At 44.5% G+C, this 15,023-nt stretch overlaps 1 protein-coding gene across 1 annotated transcript in view; it reads left to right on the forward strand.

The window, feature by feature from the left end:
- CALD1 (caldesmon 1) overlaps window positions 1-15,023 on the forward strand; it is a 178,402-nt gene that overhangs the window by 81,322 nt on the left and 82,057 nt on the right. Inside the window, 1 exon segment of the mRNA XM_017726269.1 lies at window positions 10,634-10,745. Within this exon segment, the coding sequence (XP_017581758.1) occupies window positions 10,675-10,745 (71 nt within the window). The 5' untranslated portion in view covers window positions 10,634-10,674.

The following is a 15,023-nucleotide window of genomic DNA, read 5'->3' on the forward strand; positions in this document are numbered from 1 at the left end:
GGGTTGTTGTTGTTTGGGTTTTTTTTTTTTTTTTTTTTGTTGTTTTTTTTGTTGTGTTTGTTTTTTTGGGGGTTTTTTTTTTTTTTTTTTTTTTTTTTTTTTTTTAATCTGGGATATGGATTGTAAGACTCCTCCAAGTTTGCAAGCATTATCATCTGGGATTTTGGTTTGATTCTTCCCTGTACACATCCAACTGCACCCTGTGGCTGTGAAAAAGGGGCTTCATGTGCCTTTGGGGCCCAGAACCTATATTGTGACCAGTCATGTGTGCTCCGTGTCTGTCTGAGCTGGGTGAATTACATGGCAACAAGGGAGGCTGGAGGAGAGCCCATAGGGGTTTTGGATCCCTATGGAGGATTATTTAGGGAATGGTAGTAGGTAACATTCACTACAGAGATGGGGTTTTTTCCCCACTTATTTTTTTATGGAATATTACATTTTTTTTCCTCTGGACCACACAGATACCTGAGGCACTGTTCCTAAATGAATTAAACAATTTTAAAATTTATTTGCTTTACGCAGTGCTAAAGTGTAACTTTCTTTTGTCACATTAAGACAAAGCATTTATGTATGTCTGTGTGCACACAAGATACTGTCAGGTCTCACCTGTCTTGTTTAATTGACTCTGAGCCAGGCCAAAGCCTTGCTGTTGTTGGGTCTTCTGGTTTGGTGACATCGTTGCGTTAGTGTTTCCTTGTTTTCAGCCAAGCTCAGCCTAAAGTGGGGGGAGTATGATGTAGGCTTCAAATATGGCAAAGAGCTTGAGGGACATACATCTATTTTGTGATACCCTGTTGGAATGGTCATGTTGAAAAGCTCTGTGTTTTTGCTGCCCTGTTTTAGCTCTTTAAAGCTAGGACTGACTTCCTGCTTCAACTTGCAACCAAAATGACACAGGATTGCTGCTTATTAGAGATGAATTGATAGACCTACTTGGCGGGAAACAATCTGGGTTTCATTTTTAAAGATGACTGGAAGTGTGAGCTGGAAAAGCCCAGCAGAAATTTCTGGAGCTGGATCCATTCCAAGTGGAATTCCACAGACTTCCATGATGTTCTGCAATTGAATAACTGGACTTTCAGCTGCAATGTATCTATCATGGTGACATGTGTTTTTTCTGTGTAAGTTTAAAGGTATTGGGAGGGAAGATGAGTTAAAATTGAAGAGCAACTGGCAACACCTTGAAAATTTATCATTCCTTTCTTCCAAGGAACTGGTTGGATTCAAAATACTCAGTGTCTCTTCGGGCAAAACTAGTAACATCAGCACACCAAAGAACTTTAGGTGTGCTGCGTTATTTTTGGTCATATTTCTTTTTTCTTTAAAAATGCAGGGGTGATGACTAAAACCTGGTATTGCTGCTTGGTGTTGGCTCAATAGAGCAAGCAACAGAGATCCCCTCAACTCTCATTAGAGAGTTTATGATGTTCAGCACCAGGCAGAGCTGGATCCTAGAGCTGCATGTTTTAACACAAAAAGAAAAAGGGTTGAAAACACAAAACTGGAAGCCACAGTGAGCTGGCTGCATTGTGTCTTCATATTATTTTCTATTACTTTTTTATGACTGACCGTGTAGCTTAATGTATCATGATTTTGTATTTTGAAACGCGTTCCAGAAAACGTGGAGTTTGAAGCCTGGCTGAGTGAATATTGCTGTTGGAACCTTACCTTGAGATTTGCTCAAACATTTCATTATTTTTAATGGCATGGCCTTAGCTTTTTAATTCAAGACCTGAGAGATACAGAGAGAGTGTGTAAATAGAGTGCTAAAACATCCATAAAACCTGCTTGGAAACAAATAGATTCAGAAAATGTATTGGTGAGGTATTGCATGTGGGCATGAAGGTCAACAGATTGTGCAAGGGTGGGACAAGAGCAGGGCTGGGAGCAGAGTAGCAGAAGTCAGAGAGGCAGACACTTCATTTTCTGATCAGCTCCTTGCCTGGACAGGGAAAATCCCTTCTTTCAAGTGGAAAGGCAAATATGGCGAGCTGCACCACTACTGCTGGCTCCCTCGCCAGCTGTGGTGCAGAAGAAATGCTCCTGCCCTTGGACACAGCACCACCTTCCCTGGCTGATGCCTGCACCACTCCGGGCCCAACCCCTCTGCCTACTGCCCCAGCTGTGGCTGCGGCTCCCAGTACGAGCCCCTGCTGCTCATGATGGACACCAGACTGTCCTGTCCCGTGCCACTCCTGAGGGCATCCCTGGGTGGCAGAAACCAGCATGGTTTCTGCTCCAGTGGCTTGTTCTGCTTCACACCTCTGTGGTGGCATCTCCCCACGGGGGTGCACTGCGGCTTTGAGCGTCCAGAAGGGAGTAGCAGCTCACACTGATTAGCACTCGGTGCATGGTCAGCAGCTCCTGCAGGCACTTCTGCCTCCAGCTGCACCTCCACTGCGCCTCGCTCCAGCCTGGGGTCCTGGGTCGTGCTTGTGTCACTCTGTGTCTGTCCTGGGGCACGTTCCACCCAGCACATTTCCTCAGAGGGGAGGCAGCCGTGGCAGGATCAGGGCACGCAGCGCATCTATGGCTCCTGCCAGCTGAGCTAGCATGAGGCTCCCTCTCTAGGGGATTTGATCACATGAGGCAGCATTGACAAGAACGAGTAAGTTTTCCTTCTCCCTATGCCTTTAAAGGGATACAGGGTAGCAGTTTTGTTTGTGTAGGCCAGAAGTGAAGATTGGCTTTTCCACAGTTGTGCAGCTGCTTCTGCCCGTGCGATACTCTTTTCCATTCTCTCTTTTTTTTTTTTTTTTTTTTTTTTCTGATAGAAATCAGTGGGAAATTGGCATTGTCATTTAACAGGGCAAGAAGTGCATTCTCCTCTTTAATATATCTTGGTCATCTGAGCTAGCTGTTCTTTCCTATTATTAAAAACAAAGAGCTCCTGGCTGGAAGTTGTTGGCCTGGGTGCTGTTTTTCTGCTCTTGGAGCTTGTGGGAGACGAAGCTGGCCAAGAGCTGGGGCATTGCCACAAGTTTCAACTGTCAGGCCACAGATGTGTGACAAAGCGTGCAGGAGGACTGAGTGCAGGATATGGGCATTCTTGTGATTAGATTAGCAACATGAAGATGAAGGTGTTTGCTGGTAGAAGCAGATAAAAGGCAAAGGGTCACTGGTGAATGATATCCCATGAGCCTGCTTCCCAGTGTTTGGTTGCAGGAAAAAGTGAACACAAGTCAGAGCTCATTTTGGGATTAAGCACTTTTACAAATGGTTTTGTGGACTATAAAATCCCTTCAATTTCTGTGTTTTGCCTTTCAAAATGGGGGCCTCATCCTCATTACCTGTGTTATTCTCACTTACAATTAAACAGTGGTAAAGGGCAATGCAGCTTTTACTGCCCTTTGTATCTACAGCAAAGTCTAAGTGTTTCCTCAGTGATAACAGTACATGTAAGAATAATTCATTTCCCACAAGCAAGGATTGCAGGAGTAAAAGAAATTCTGCCTTTGCAATTGTGTGCACAATGGTACAAGAGGATGAAGTAGCCTATATTGTCAAAATCTGAGATTACACCAGCTTCTGCCCTGCAGGGTAAGCCCATCGAACTTTCATAGTGGGTATTAGATGAATCTGGCCTGTGAGGGTGGAATCCAGTCCTGACTGAAGTCTCTGGGAAGTGTGCCAAGGATTCCAACAGGACCAAGATTTCAACACTAGTTTGTATACGAATAATATTTCAGTATCTTCTGATCTTTGGGGACAACATATTTGAGATACTTCAGAGGACACTTGAAGAGGAGAGTCAAGGGTCGATCCTTCTACCATGAGAACCAGTGGCTGTGCCAGCAGCTTCCAGCTATGTCTTGTTTCTTCCTTCATCTGCTAATGGGAAATGATAGACAAATGTCACAGAGTTCAGGGGTGGGGCCAGTATATGCAAATCCAAATGTCAAGAGAAAGCTCTGCCTGGCCCTTAAGTCAACGTGCAGTAGAGGAAAGGTGAGGAAGGAAGTAGGAGGAGTGGAAATGGCATATCCTCAACCAGCCTGCCTAAGGGAGTAAAGATAAATGGGGACTTTCCATTGCACCCGAGTGGCTCTGAGACGGGAGCTCTGGCTGCTGCAGCAGCGCTAATGTTTGCTGGTGCCTCTGGGACTGCACAGCTCTGCAGCGCTCCTGCCCCAGTCCTGAGCTAGATCATGCAACAAGAAATGGACCAGCCACGGATCTTTTAGTTGCAGACCCAAGGAGTAAACTCTGGCAGGAACAAAGCCCTATAAAAAGCTCCCTGCCAGCACTTTCATGTGGTTCTGTAGCAGCAGCAGCTGTCACAGGGCCTGGCCCCTTCCAAGAACATGTACACTTTGGTAACTTGTGCTGGAGGCGGGGCGGGTGAAACCTGCTCTGCACCTACTGGAATTGAGGGCCTGGACCATGGCATCATCCTGTGGGCCATCAGTAGTCCACAAAGCACCAGCTGGGAATCTCTATTCTATATAAGCACTGCATATTTTTGCTCAGGATGCCACAGAGATGCTCACTAATATGTTCATCAGGCTTGCAAATGCCCCACCAACGTACATGAGCTTTTTAAACTCCTGTGAAAGACGAGATGGAAATTGTACATTATATCAAAAGCTGAGACTTTAGCAGATGGGGTTTTTGATTTCCTTGTTGAAATTCTTTGTAATTCACTGCCTCCTTCTCATAAAGTTAGTTGTTTAGAAATATACACGTAGCTGGAAGTGAAATGTTTGAAGAACTGAAACTGGGACCTTGAGAAAACACCAAAGTTTGATTTTCTTATTCTAAGGTTGGTTTGCCATTGATGAATTTTCCTTGGAAGTCCTAAGAAGCATGGTCAGATGAACAAGGCACAGCTACATTGGAGTAAAACTGTGTTCATGTTGACCTAGTAGATCTTTTTTGCCTCAGGTCCCAAATGAGCTGTTCTGTTTGGGAAGGAATAAAGCTGCTTGATACCAGTTTGTGTGTATGTATGTGTGTGTGTATATATGTACAAGAGTTTATTTTCTGCAGTCAACATGAATACTTGGCCAAGTTTACAGAAACAATTGCAGATGTGGTTTTTGCATGAAAGGAACGTTGAAAATGAATTTATGGAGCCTTACTGTTGGTAATGGATGACTGCAGTGATATCTAACATCTTGGACTGAAGAAAGCCATGCATGAGGTGTGACAAAGGACAGATCAATCCTTTGAACTCCACCTCGTGATTTCAATGAAGTCGTGCCTGTTTCTAAAAGATGCGAGTGGCACTGAATGCTTCTAAAGCAGAATTAATAGGGGAGCAATGAAAATAATTTCCAAATGTTTTCTGACAGATTTTAATAAAAAACACATTTATTTGTTTTGACAGAAGATAGATTAAGGAACTTTAATTCTCCCAGATATTGCAGTGGAATGCTTGTCATACCTGTGTTTCACGGGTGCCAGATTAAACAAGTCGCATTTAGACAATGAGTGTTGCTTGCTGAGTTGCTTTTAGCTTCAAAAGGGGCAATGAAGGCATTCTGTTTTCACTTTTGAGGTGGAGGGGGTAGAAAGAAAGTGCAATGGCAGTCTTAGGGATACAGTAGATGTCATGGCTTTTAGCCAGCTGAAGTAAAATATCCTTTATGCTTCTGACTGACAAGTCCTTTGCTGATGTTTGAAAGGTCCACCCTTAGACACCAGGACTTTGAACACCTGAGGTGGACAAAAATGGGAAAATGGGATACTTGGATTAATGTGGTACAAGTGACAAAGCTGCGTGCAGTCTCAGTTTAAGTCAAAATTTAATGAGAAATTTGATGGTTTTGGTGGTAGTATTAAGGAAAAAAAAAAAGAGGGCAATGACAGAGCAATAACTTGGGTCATCTGTCACCACCTGATCCTGCAGAGGACAGGTCAGAGGACAATCAAATGTTTAGTTGCAAGCACCTGGGAAACCTCTGTGTAGCTGGACTTGGAAGGGTCCTGAAATTTCTCTCAGCTCCTGCAGAGCTGGGATTCTGCCATAGAGCAGGATGGGCCTGTGCTGGTACCCCACTTTATTCACCAGTGTGAGAGGCTTGTTGGGCTCAGAAAGGAAAGGGACACACGTGGGGCACAGCGTGCAGAGGTCTTTAGGTACGATAGGAAATTTAGCGGGAGATTTCTCTTGTCACAAAGAAACCTAAGGCCAAACCCCCTTGCTTCCCTTCAGGTGGACGAGGAAATTGGCAATTCTTTCATTGTGCCAAGAGGGAAGTAAGATGGAATGTGCTTGTGCAATGCAGCCACCAGGCATGGCCAGCACAGGGGCTCATGCAAGACTGTGTTGTATTAGGCAATATGCTTTGGTTTGAAGCTTCCTGGCTCAGCTTGTTTGAAGCTGGTGCAGAAGCTCAGCCTAAACATCGCAGTCTGGGAGCTCATGCAGTGTAATGGAAAGGTGATTGGGAGGTCTTGAAAGACCTTTCTGTTTAAAGACCTGAAGAGTAGTTTGTGTTTCTGCTTGTTGCCAGACTGGCTCATCTGTTTTTAAGATCGCCTGGATGCTGAGCTGTCTCTGAAACCAGCGCTGGGAATAGGGTGAGGACAGTTTTAAATCTGAGCCAGAGCAGGAGGTTATTTTGCTCTCCATACTGGGTTACACAGTTATATGGTTGCATGTGTATTTCTACTCAGCCAATTTATTGTTTGCTTTCAAAAAGCCTATTCCCACCAAGTACTATTAAAATATTTTGTCACGTATTTGCAATTACTGTGCGCCTTCCTCTGATTTTCTACCTTGATGAAAGCTTGAAGAAAGACAACTAAATTTTCAGTTTCTCATGGGATGAGACAAGAAGGGGAGCGGGATTTACAAGTGTGTGCTTTGTTCTGGGAGGGATTAAATGTGGCTGTCCTTGAAGAAAGTACTTTTTAGCAAGATAATTTTAGCAATAAACCATAGTCAGCTGAAGATCAAAGGCACTATGTGAAGTGCAGAGAGGGAGAGACTGGTACTGCTTTAGAAATGAGGATTTTTTTGTGGGTAAATGATATTTTCAGAGCACACACTTTGCTGTGATTCTGATTCAAGCAATGCAGCAATGTAGGTAAATTCTTCCACAGGTCCATCTTTTGCACCTGGTGGTGGAAAACCCCCCAAAGTTTACTTCAGATTGTTTCAGTGGTGTAAAAGCTGAAAAAGATGCTGAGGATTTTGTTTTGCGGTAGAAACAACAAAATGATAAGTGGTGGACCTTTTCCCACTGTAAGGGTAGCCCATGTTCCAGTAATTTGCAAATACGTGTGGATGCCAGGGGAATAGAACTGGTCAAATAGTTTCAGACATCTGCATCTATTTGATAAATAAATATATATATATGCTTCTTTAAAATTTATTGGTGTCTCCTAGTGGAATTAGATGAAAAACATACCTGGAAATAATATGGAAAAAAAAATAAATTGAGGTATCAAAATATTTTCTGTTATAATTTGGAACCACAAATTTTTATATTTAAAATAAAACTAGGGACTTTGTCTTTTTGAGGTTGAATGCAACATTGCTTTTGAAATGGTTTTCTTGGGGTGGTTTTTGTCTTTTCAGAAAAATGAAACTTTTTTGGTCTGACAACAACTTACTAAAAATAAGTGTTACAGGAGAAAAAATATACAAAGAGTGAAAAAATAAAATGTCTTTGCACACCTTGGAAGGTCACACACAGATACATTTTCACAATTGGCTCTGAAGGCAGGCCCTGGATGGGAGCTGGGTGGAGTGTTGCATTTTGTCCCAGCATGTTTTCATTCATGAACAATTTTCATTTAAAAAAAAAAAGCATTAAAATGTGCATGCTCCCAAAAAAGGTTTGTAGAAAACGCTTCAAATAATTGGTACCTACCTCAATAAATCAATTCTTGAGTCTTCTGAGAATCTTAGGTTTTATACTATGTATAAAAAAGTGTGCATTATATTATATATATTACATATTTTTGTGGAAATGGGAAGAATTTTTAGACAGATTGATGTTATTGTCTGGTGGTTCTCAGAGGCTGAAAGATAGCTTGTCATTTTTGGGGAGACAGTGAACAGCACTGAATAGTTGACTTCTTCAAGTGAACCTTCAGGCTGATGGCTCATTTTCTTGCACTAATATGGTTTTGGTAGCTAAAGGTCAAACTGTTGACCTGATCTCCATTTCCCAAGTGGCTTCCTCATTTTTGAAAGGGAGATTTGGATTGCAAACCTTCTGAATGTCCTGCAGTGGCTGTGCCTCAGTCCTTTGAGAGGAGACACTACACTGTACTAAACCCCCATCCATCTGATCTTCCCTGCACGACAAAAAAGCACCCCGAGGATGGGGAAAAGTTGCTGCATCAGGGAGCTCCTTATCACTGCTGGGCAATCTCCCCAGTGCTCCTGGGAAGGAAAAAAGGGGAGGAAGAACAGAAACAGTTCTGGGTTGTTGTTATTACCCTCCTCAGACTTCCTCACGAGGAAGAGCTTGAGCTTTTGGAGATGAGAGGTGGTGCTGAGGACCATGTAGAAAGGAGGGGGGTGGAGGATGGGCTGGGACATTTGGAGAAGGGATGGGGATAATGATGCACAGAGCAGCCCAGAAGGAAAGAGTATGCCATGAGAGGTGGAGAGAGGGACTGGGTAGGAGGTGATGAAGGTGCAAATAAACCAGGTATCAAAGCATGTCTGCTTTGGGGTTGGTATTCTCGTTTCTAGCATGTGAGTTGTCATCCTAACAGCCAGCTCTTTGTTTTAAATCCCTGATGATGACTCCACAGACTAAATGCTGCTGCCTGGTATAGTCTTAGTTCCTGAGGACACTGTTATCTGCACAGAAAACCAGCATGCTGCTTTGAACTTGCTCTGTAGTGTCCCATTCCTCCTTTGATCCTTGTCTCCCAGCCGGGGGGAACCATGTCAGCCCTGCAACTCGCAGGTCCTCCAGCAAAGCAACTGGGGCCAGATTTAGCTGCACATGCGAGCTGAGATGGAAACACTTCTTGGGAGAGAACAGAAGATTTGCTGTTCTGGCTTCTTCAAGGGGTACCCGGTGCTAGGAGTAAACACAAGATTGGCAAAAAGTCTTGTTGCAACTTGCTTTTTAGATATGTGGTCTAACTGAATTAAAAAAAAAAAAAAAAAAAGGCAAGCAGCAGCAATGGTAGTGTTGTCTCTATCAGATTCACAAAATTAACATTTCCTTTGAATCTCCACAAAACAACCCCAGACAAATGCAAGGAAAATCACATCAACAACAACAAAATTTAAAATCCCCCAATCTGGGAACAAATCAGAAAGAAAAATACCCCCAGGGAAAGTAAACTAATAAAATAACCTTCACAAAACCCCTGCCCTCAGCAGTGTTTTAATCCAAAAAAGGGGGCAGAAAAAGGCACGAATTCCCTGAAGTCATGCAAGGCTTTGCTGGTGCCAGTGATTTTATGGGGAGGGCACTTGGCCGTTGCACCGGCGGGCAGGAATATAAAGCCGCAAGACGGATCTCCATCTGCACACAGAGCGCTCCAAATAACCTACAAATGCACCTTGGCTTTGTTTCCCTTCAGCTGCCAGCAGCTCCTGAGCCACCTTTGGAGGTTTTAGCCAGCATCTGCACGGTGGCTTTCTCTGCGGAGTGACGGGCTGGGAAACGTGGTTTTGGGGGGGACGTGGGGGGTGGAAGTCCTCGGAGTGCAGCGCCGGGGCTAGGATTGCAGAGGAAGCTGAGGCCTCCAGCCCTGCACAGGAAGCAATCTTAGAGCAGGCCTTAAATGCCAGATTCCAGGCAGAGTTTAACTAACCACTGACAGCTCTGTAAACAAAGCAGGGACAAAAAGAGAGCAGCTTTCCCTTTTCTGGTAGTCATTTTTGGTTTGGGGGCTGCAGGGGAATTCTGTAATAGTCGGCTTGATGGGATATAAACCGAGGCTGGAAAGGCTTTGTATATGAAGAACTGTAAAGGGGAAAATACTTCATGGACTAAATCATAAAGAAGAAGGTAGGGCACGGGGAAAACGCGCGGATTAAACTACAAAAAAAATATTGCTACTTTTCGTTCTTTGAGCAGGATTTGTACATAGTTTGACTTCCCCTGGGTGGTATTTAAAAGCAGTGGCTTACTTTTCTTGTTTCTCTTTTCGTTTTCTCCCCTCCCTTTTCTCTTTTCCTTTTCTCTTCCTTTTCTTTCTTTTCTCATTTTCTCTTCACTTTCTTTTTTTTTTTTTTGCATTTCTGAAGCGGGGTGGGAACAGACAGACGGGGAGTAACCTTTGCAGAACTTTTAATTATCTGTACAACTAAGGAAAGTAAGAACTCTCTTGTGCAGTGCTTTTACTGCTTGCGGTGAAAAATTGGAAGCTTGAAGTTAAAAATCCTGCTGCATTGTTGCTTTTGTTAGTGGAAAAGACCTGTGACGTTACAAATAACTGGTCTGCGGCTAGCAGATGTATACAGTCCTTACTTAAAGCATGTTGATTTAATTTTAACTAGGAAACTAAACGCATGGGCTATGTTTATCCTACAAGACGTTTCATTAATCTTGTTTATCTCAACAATACTGAGGAAGTTGAGTTTTTTGATGGAAAAAGAAAATAGTTACAGCGAAGTTAAGACAGCAAAACAAAACTAAAGGGACTCAGCTGGTTAAATGCATCCCTTGCGTTTTCACTCTCATCTAAGTGATCATCTCCCTTTTAGATTTGGACCTTCCCAGAGCTTGGAACGCTTAAACACCCACCATGGATGACTTTGAACGCCGCAGAGAACTCAGGAGGCAAAAGCGTGAGGAAATGCGCCTGGAAGCAGAGAGGTGAGTTACTGCATGTGGAAAATGGTGCTGGTGGCTTGCCTTTGATTAGCAGTGGCTGTGAGAATTTCTGCCTTAAGTTCCAAAGAGTCCTTGTGGTAACGATATGTGCCATAAAATGGCTTTAGCTGATGTTGTGGGAGAGATGAGGGGTGTCTATTGTCTAATTCTCTTAGACTGCTCTAAATGTCTGGCTTCTAGTTATTTTGCTGCGTGGATAAGTGTAAACATCAAAGGTGGAGTATGGCCATGTGAAATCGTTGATAGGAAAGCTCATCCTCAGATGCTGAGTGCTGTGCAGAAGGGATTGTGTTTGTCAGATATGATAAATATTGAAGATAAAGTTATAAGAGATGAATTGAAATCTGGAATACACCTGGTATAGCACGTGTGCAGTTGCTGTTGTGTTTGTACTGCCTGTGCCTTTTTATTCATTTACAACCACTTTATGTGGGCAACAAGGGCAGCAGTTGCTATCAGTTGTTACAAGCTTACTTTGGTGAAAAGAGAGCAGATTTTGATGTGGGTATGATGATGTCAATTTATGAAAGAAATACCATGAAAATTCTGGGAATGACATTTCATTAACTAAACCCATTTTACACCTGTACAGTTCTGTTCACTTTAATGAAATTTTGCAGTTTACACTGCTGTAAGTAGGGAGAAAGGCTCCATTTACTTTTGTAATGTCTTCAGTGATAAAAAGATTTAATTCATTAACACTGTACTGATTTAAAAAAATAAAAGCTAGCTTTAAGCACATTTTGTTCTCATTTTTGTATTTCATTCTGAATAGGGAGTTCATTTTCATTTCTTTCATTTCCCATGAGCTGACAAAACCATGGTGTTTTGGATTCTGAATACTGTGAAAGAAAAGGTGTTTCCAGAGAAGTTTTAAATGGAAGCCAGCAGAATGCATTACGTTTTGTATGCCCACTTTGAGCTTTTTAATAAGGCTCTGCTACGTCAGCAATTGTCTGATGGAAGTCAATGACACTTGGGGGGGAATCCCTGAAGATGAGATGCAATAACTGCCTTTCTTCCCAAAGGAAGGGCTGCCATGCAGTGCTGGGGATGTGAGCTCTCATCAGGCTGTATGCTGAACCCTCGAGCTCTGGAAAGCAGCAGTGCTGCCAGCAGATAAATAAACTCCTGTGGAGCGTGGTGGCCAAAGGGAAACGAGGCAGGAGCCTCCCTTTGCGCAGCGCAGCCATCGCCGGGCTGGTGACCTCCCCAAAAGGCAGGGCAGCAGATGTGCTGAGGCACTAAGCTGCCCCCTTGTCCCAGAAAGTTTTCCCCTGGGCCTGGGGCAGTGTGTGTGTGTGTGTTGGGCAGCACGGGAGGGACTGCAGAGCCCATAAATGCGTGGTACAGCCCACGATGTTTATGTACTTGTAGTGCACTTCTGCTTTAAGCAAAGCTGCTTAAGGAAAGGCCGAGACCTTAGGGTTTGTTGGGAAGAGAGGCCTGGGGTGGTCTGTGGAGGATGTTGGGGATTGTAGTTTGGGAGGCATTTTTCTACAGAAAAAATGCCACTTGGCTTCTCTTTGAAGACCTCCAGGCACTTGTGAGTGGGCAGAGGCTGTGGGGTGACCTGGGCTTCAGCCATGTGGTGTGGCTGGTTTGGGCAGGCAGGGACAGCCCCAGGGGTTGGGGGCAGTGGGCTCTGCCCTTGCCATCAGTGGAGTGGAAATCCAGGGTGTCAGGTGTATCCCATCCCTGCTAATGGGAAGTGGTTTTGCCATGTCTGGGGTGCTTTGTTGGGGTTTAGTGTGGTGCCTTCATGGAGGAGGGTAGCTTGGTGGAAGCCTGGCCAGAGGAGAAGGGTTTGGGCCTGTGTCCCTCTTTCTCCCTAATCACTGCAGATGTGCTCCATGCTCTTTCCCACACATTTGAAGGCTTTCAGCAATAAATTGCTGTACTCCCTTTGCTGCTGCCAACTTCAAGCATTCAAGTACAATGAGTCAGACCCCTTAAAAGTCACAAGACTGCTTTAAAAATCTCAGGATCTTAAAAATAATTTAGTCTGGCCTTTTTATTTTTGGTTTGCCTTAACAATAACAGAGCCTGATTCTCAAGTTCAGATGTGACTCTGGGAGATGGGACCTCCCAAATCCTGCCCCAGCAAGGACAACATGGGGCAGGAGCTGAGCTGAGTGTCTGCCCCCATTGCAGTGCTCACACAGAGGGAAGGGCAGCAGCACTGGGGCAGTTACTAACAAATATGTGATGCTGCATTGGTTTTGGCGAATTCTGACTTTTAGGGATTTGGGGATCATCTTCGCCTTTAATAATACGACTACAACATGTTCACATGTCATAAGCTATAGAAATCTGCTTGCCAGACTTGCCCCTGAACACTTTCAGGTGTTTTATGACGTGGATTGTGCAGTCCTAAAGCACAGCATGGAGGTTGGAAATGCTCCTCCATAAGTTCTGAGCACAGGCCATTTCCCTGCGCCCTCCCATCAGTGGACTGTAGCCTTGCTGTGGGGAATCCACCACTGGTTGCAAGCATTTCTGCTGGCAGATGGAGAGATGGATAACCATGTAGGCTGTAACATGTATGCCAGGTCTCCCATATACTGTTTAGGCTTCTTTGAGTAGAACAGTAAACCCAGAAATGCAAGCAGCCATATCCATCAGCAGGGCTTGTCACTCAGCCAGTTGCAGTGACGCATTTTGCTATTTCCCGGGATAAAAGTACATGGGAAGCCTGTCTGTCTAGCCTGATGCCTGTGCTCAGGAAAGACTGAGGGGTGAAAATGCAGCAGCATGGACTCATGCCCAAGAGGGAGTGACTTGATGTTATCATGCCTTCATGAGGGGCTGGAGGTCGTGTTAGGATGGGTGAGGGTACGTGTGCTGTCAGAATCCCAAGTGTCTGTGATGCTGGAGCCCCTGATGTCCAGCTATTTAATCTTTGGAGCAGCTTAGTGTAAGTTCAGTCCTTGAGGTCTGGTGTTAGGCTTTGTGTTCTGGGTTTTTTTTTCCATTAGGAATCTGTTGGAAATGATGCTTTGTTGTGCTGTGTAGACCTGGAATTCCAGGTTTATATGCTTGGGACTGATCTTGAGAGGAGAACTCGTTTTGTATTTTGAAGACCAACATTGCATTTCACCCCTGGTATGTGCTGTGGCTAGTCGTTCATGCTGTGGCAACTCAGGTAAAAATTGACACCAACTCGGAAACAAAGTGGATTTTCTTGCATTTTAAGTTTTTACAATTTCAAGGTATTCCAGATGTTCTGGATTCCCCACACAGGCTCACTGCGCCCACCCAGAAATTTTGTTCAGCCAGAGGTTTGGGGTTTTTTTTATATTTATGTTTGTCTGGATCTCTGGAGGCCTGTCAACGTGTTTGGAGCAGCACTGCAGACCTGTCTAGGGGGCATGTTTCCAACAGCAGAGGGACTTTGTTCAGCTTTCTCCCAGGCTGTCAGATTTATTGCACGTGCTCAGCCTGGCAGCGACCCAGCAGCTTGGGTATCTCAGGGGGGAAGGAGACTTTTCAGGCACAGGCTGGGAAACCCAGGACAAAGTATGGCAGTGTTAACTTGTGCCCATCTGGCAGCATTCTGCATCTGGTTTGTGCTGGTCAGGTGTGAGGGCAGGGAAAAAAGGAGCCTTCAGCCACTGGGGTGATGGGACGTGCTACATCTTTAGCTGCTCTGTGGCAAAGCCAAGGCTTTGTCCTGCTCCCCAGGGGCAGAGGGAGTCCTATGGTTTTATAAAGCCCTGAGGTACCAGTCTGGAGCTGGCTGAAGTCAGTGGGAAGCTTTCCACTGTTTTCAGTGGCCTTTGGATTAAGCCCTACCTGAGTTATTCCAGCCAGTTGATTTATGAGGCAGTGGCAGAGCTGAAGGAGCTGGATGAACTCTTTGCCTTCCCAGCCACAGGGTACATGCTGTGCTGGAGTGTCAGGGCTGTGACAGAAATGGGCTGCACTTAACTGACAGGAAGAAGAATCCCATGTGTAATTGGAGCACAGGGGATTGACTTCTTTCAGCAAGGGAAAAAACAAATACCACCTGCTGCTTTGTGCTTCTTCCTAGGCAGTAAAAGATGTTCTCTTGAACAAAACCATCGGGTTTTGTCATTTTGATGTTGTAACTGACACTGGAAGAATTTAGCCTGGGGCTGGGTAGAGTATGTGTGTGTCTGGAGGAGTGGTGCTTTCGGAGTAGCTCGCTGGTACACTTCAGTCTGCTGCAGCTGCACTAAAAAATCGAGGTGAAATACTTCTTGAAGTGACAATGGACCTACTTCCTTGACTCCAGCA

This window comes from Corvus brachyrhynchos, unplaced genomic scaffold, assembly GCF_000691975.1.
Source record: "Corvus brachyrhynchos isolate BGI_N302 unplaced genomic scaffold, ASM69197v1 scaffold191, whole genome shotgun sequence".
Taxonomy (NCBI): Eukaryota; Metazoa; Chordata; class Aves; order Passeriformes; family Corvidae; genus Corvus; species Corvus brachyrhynchos.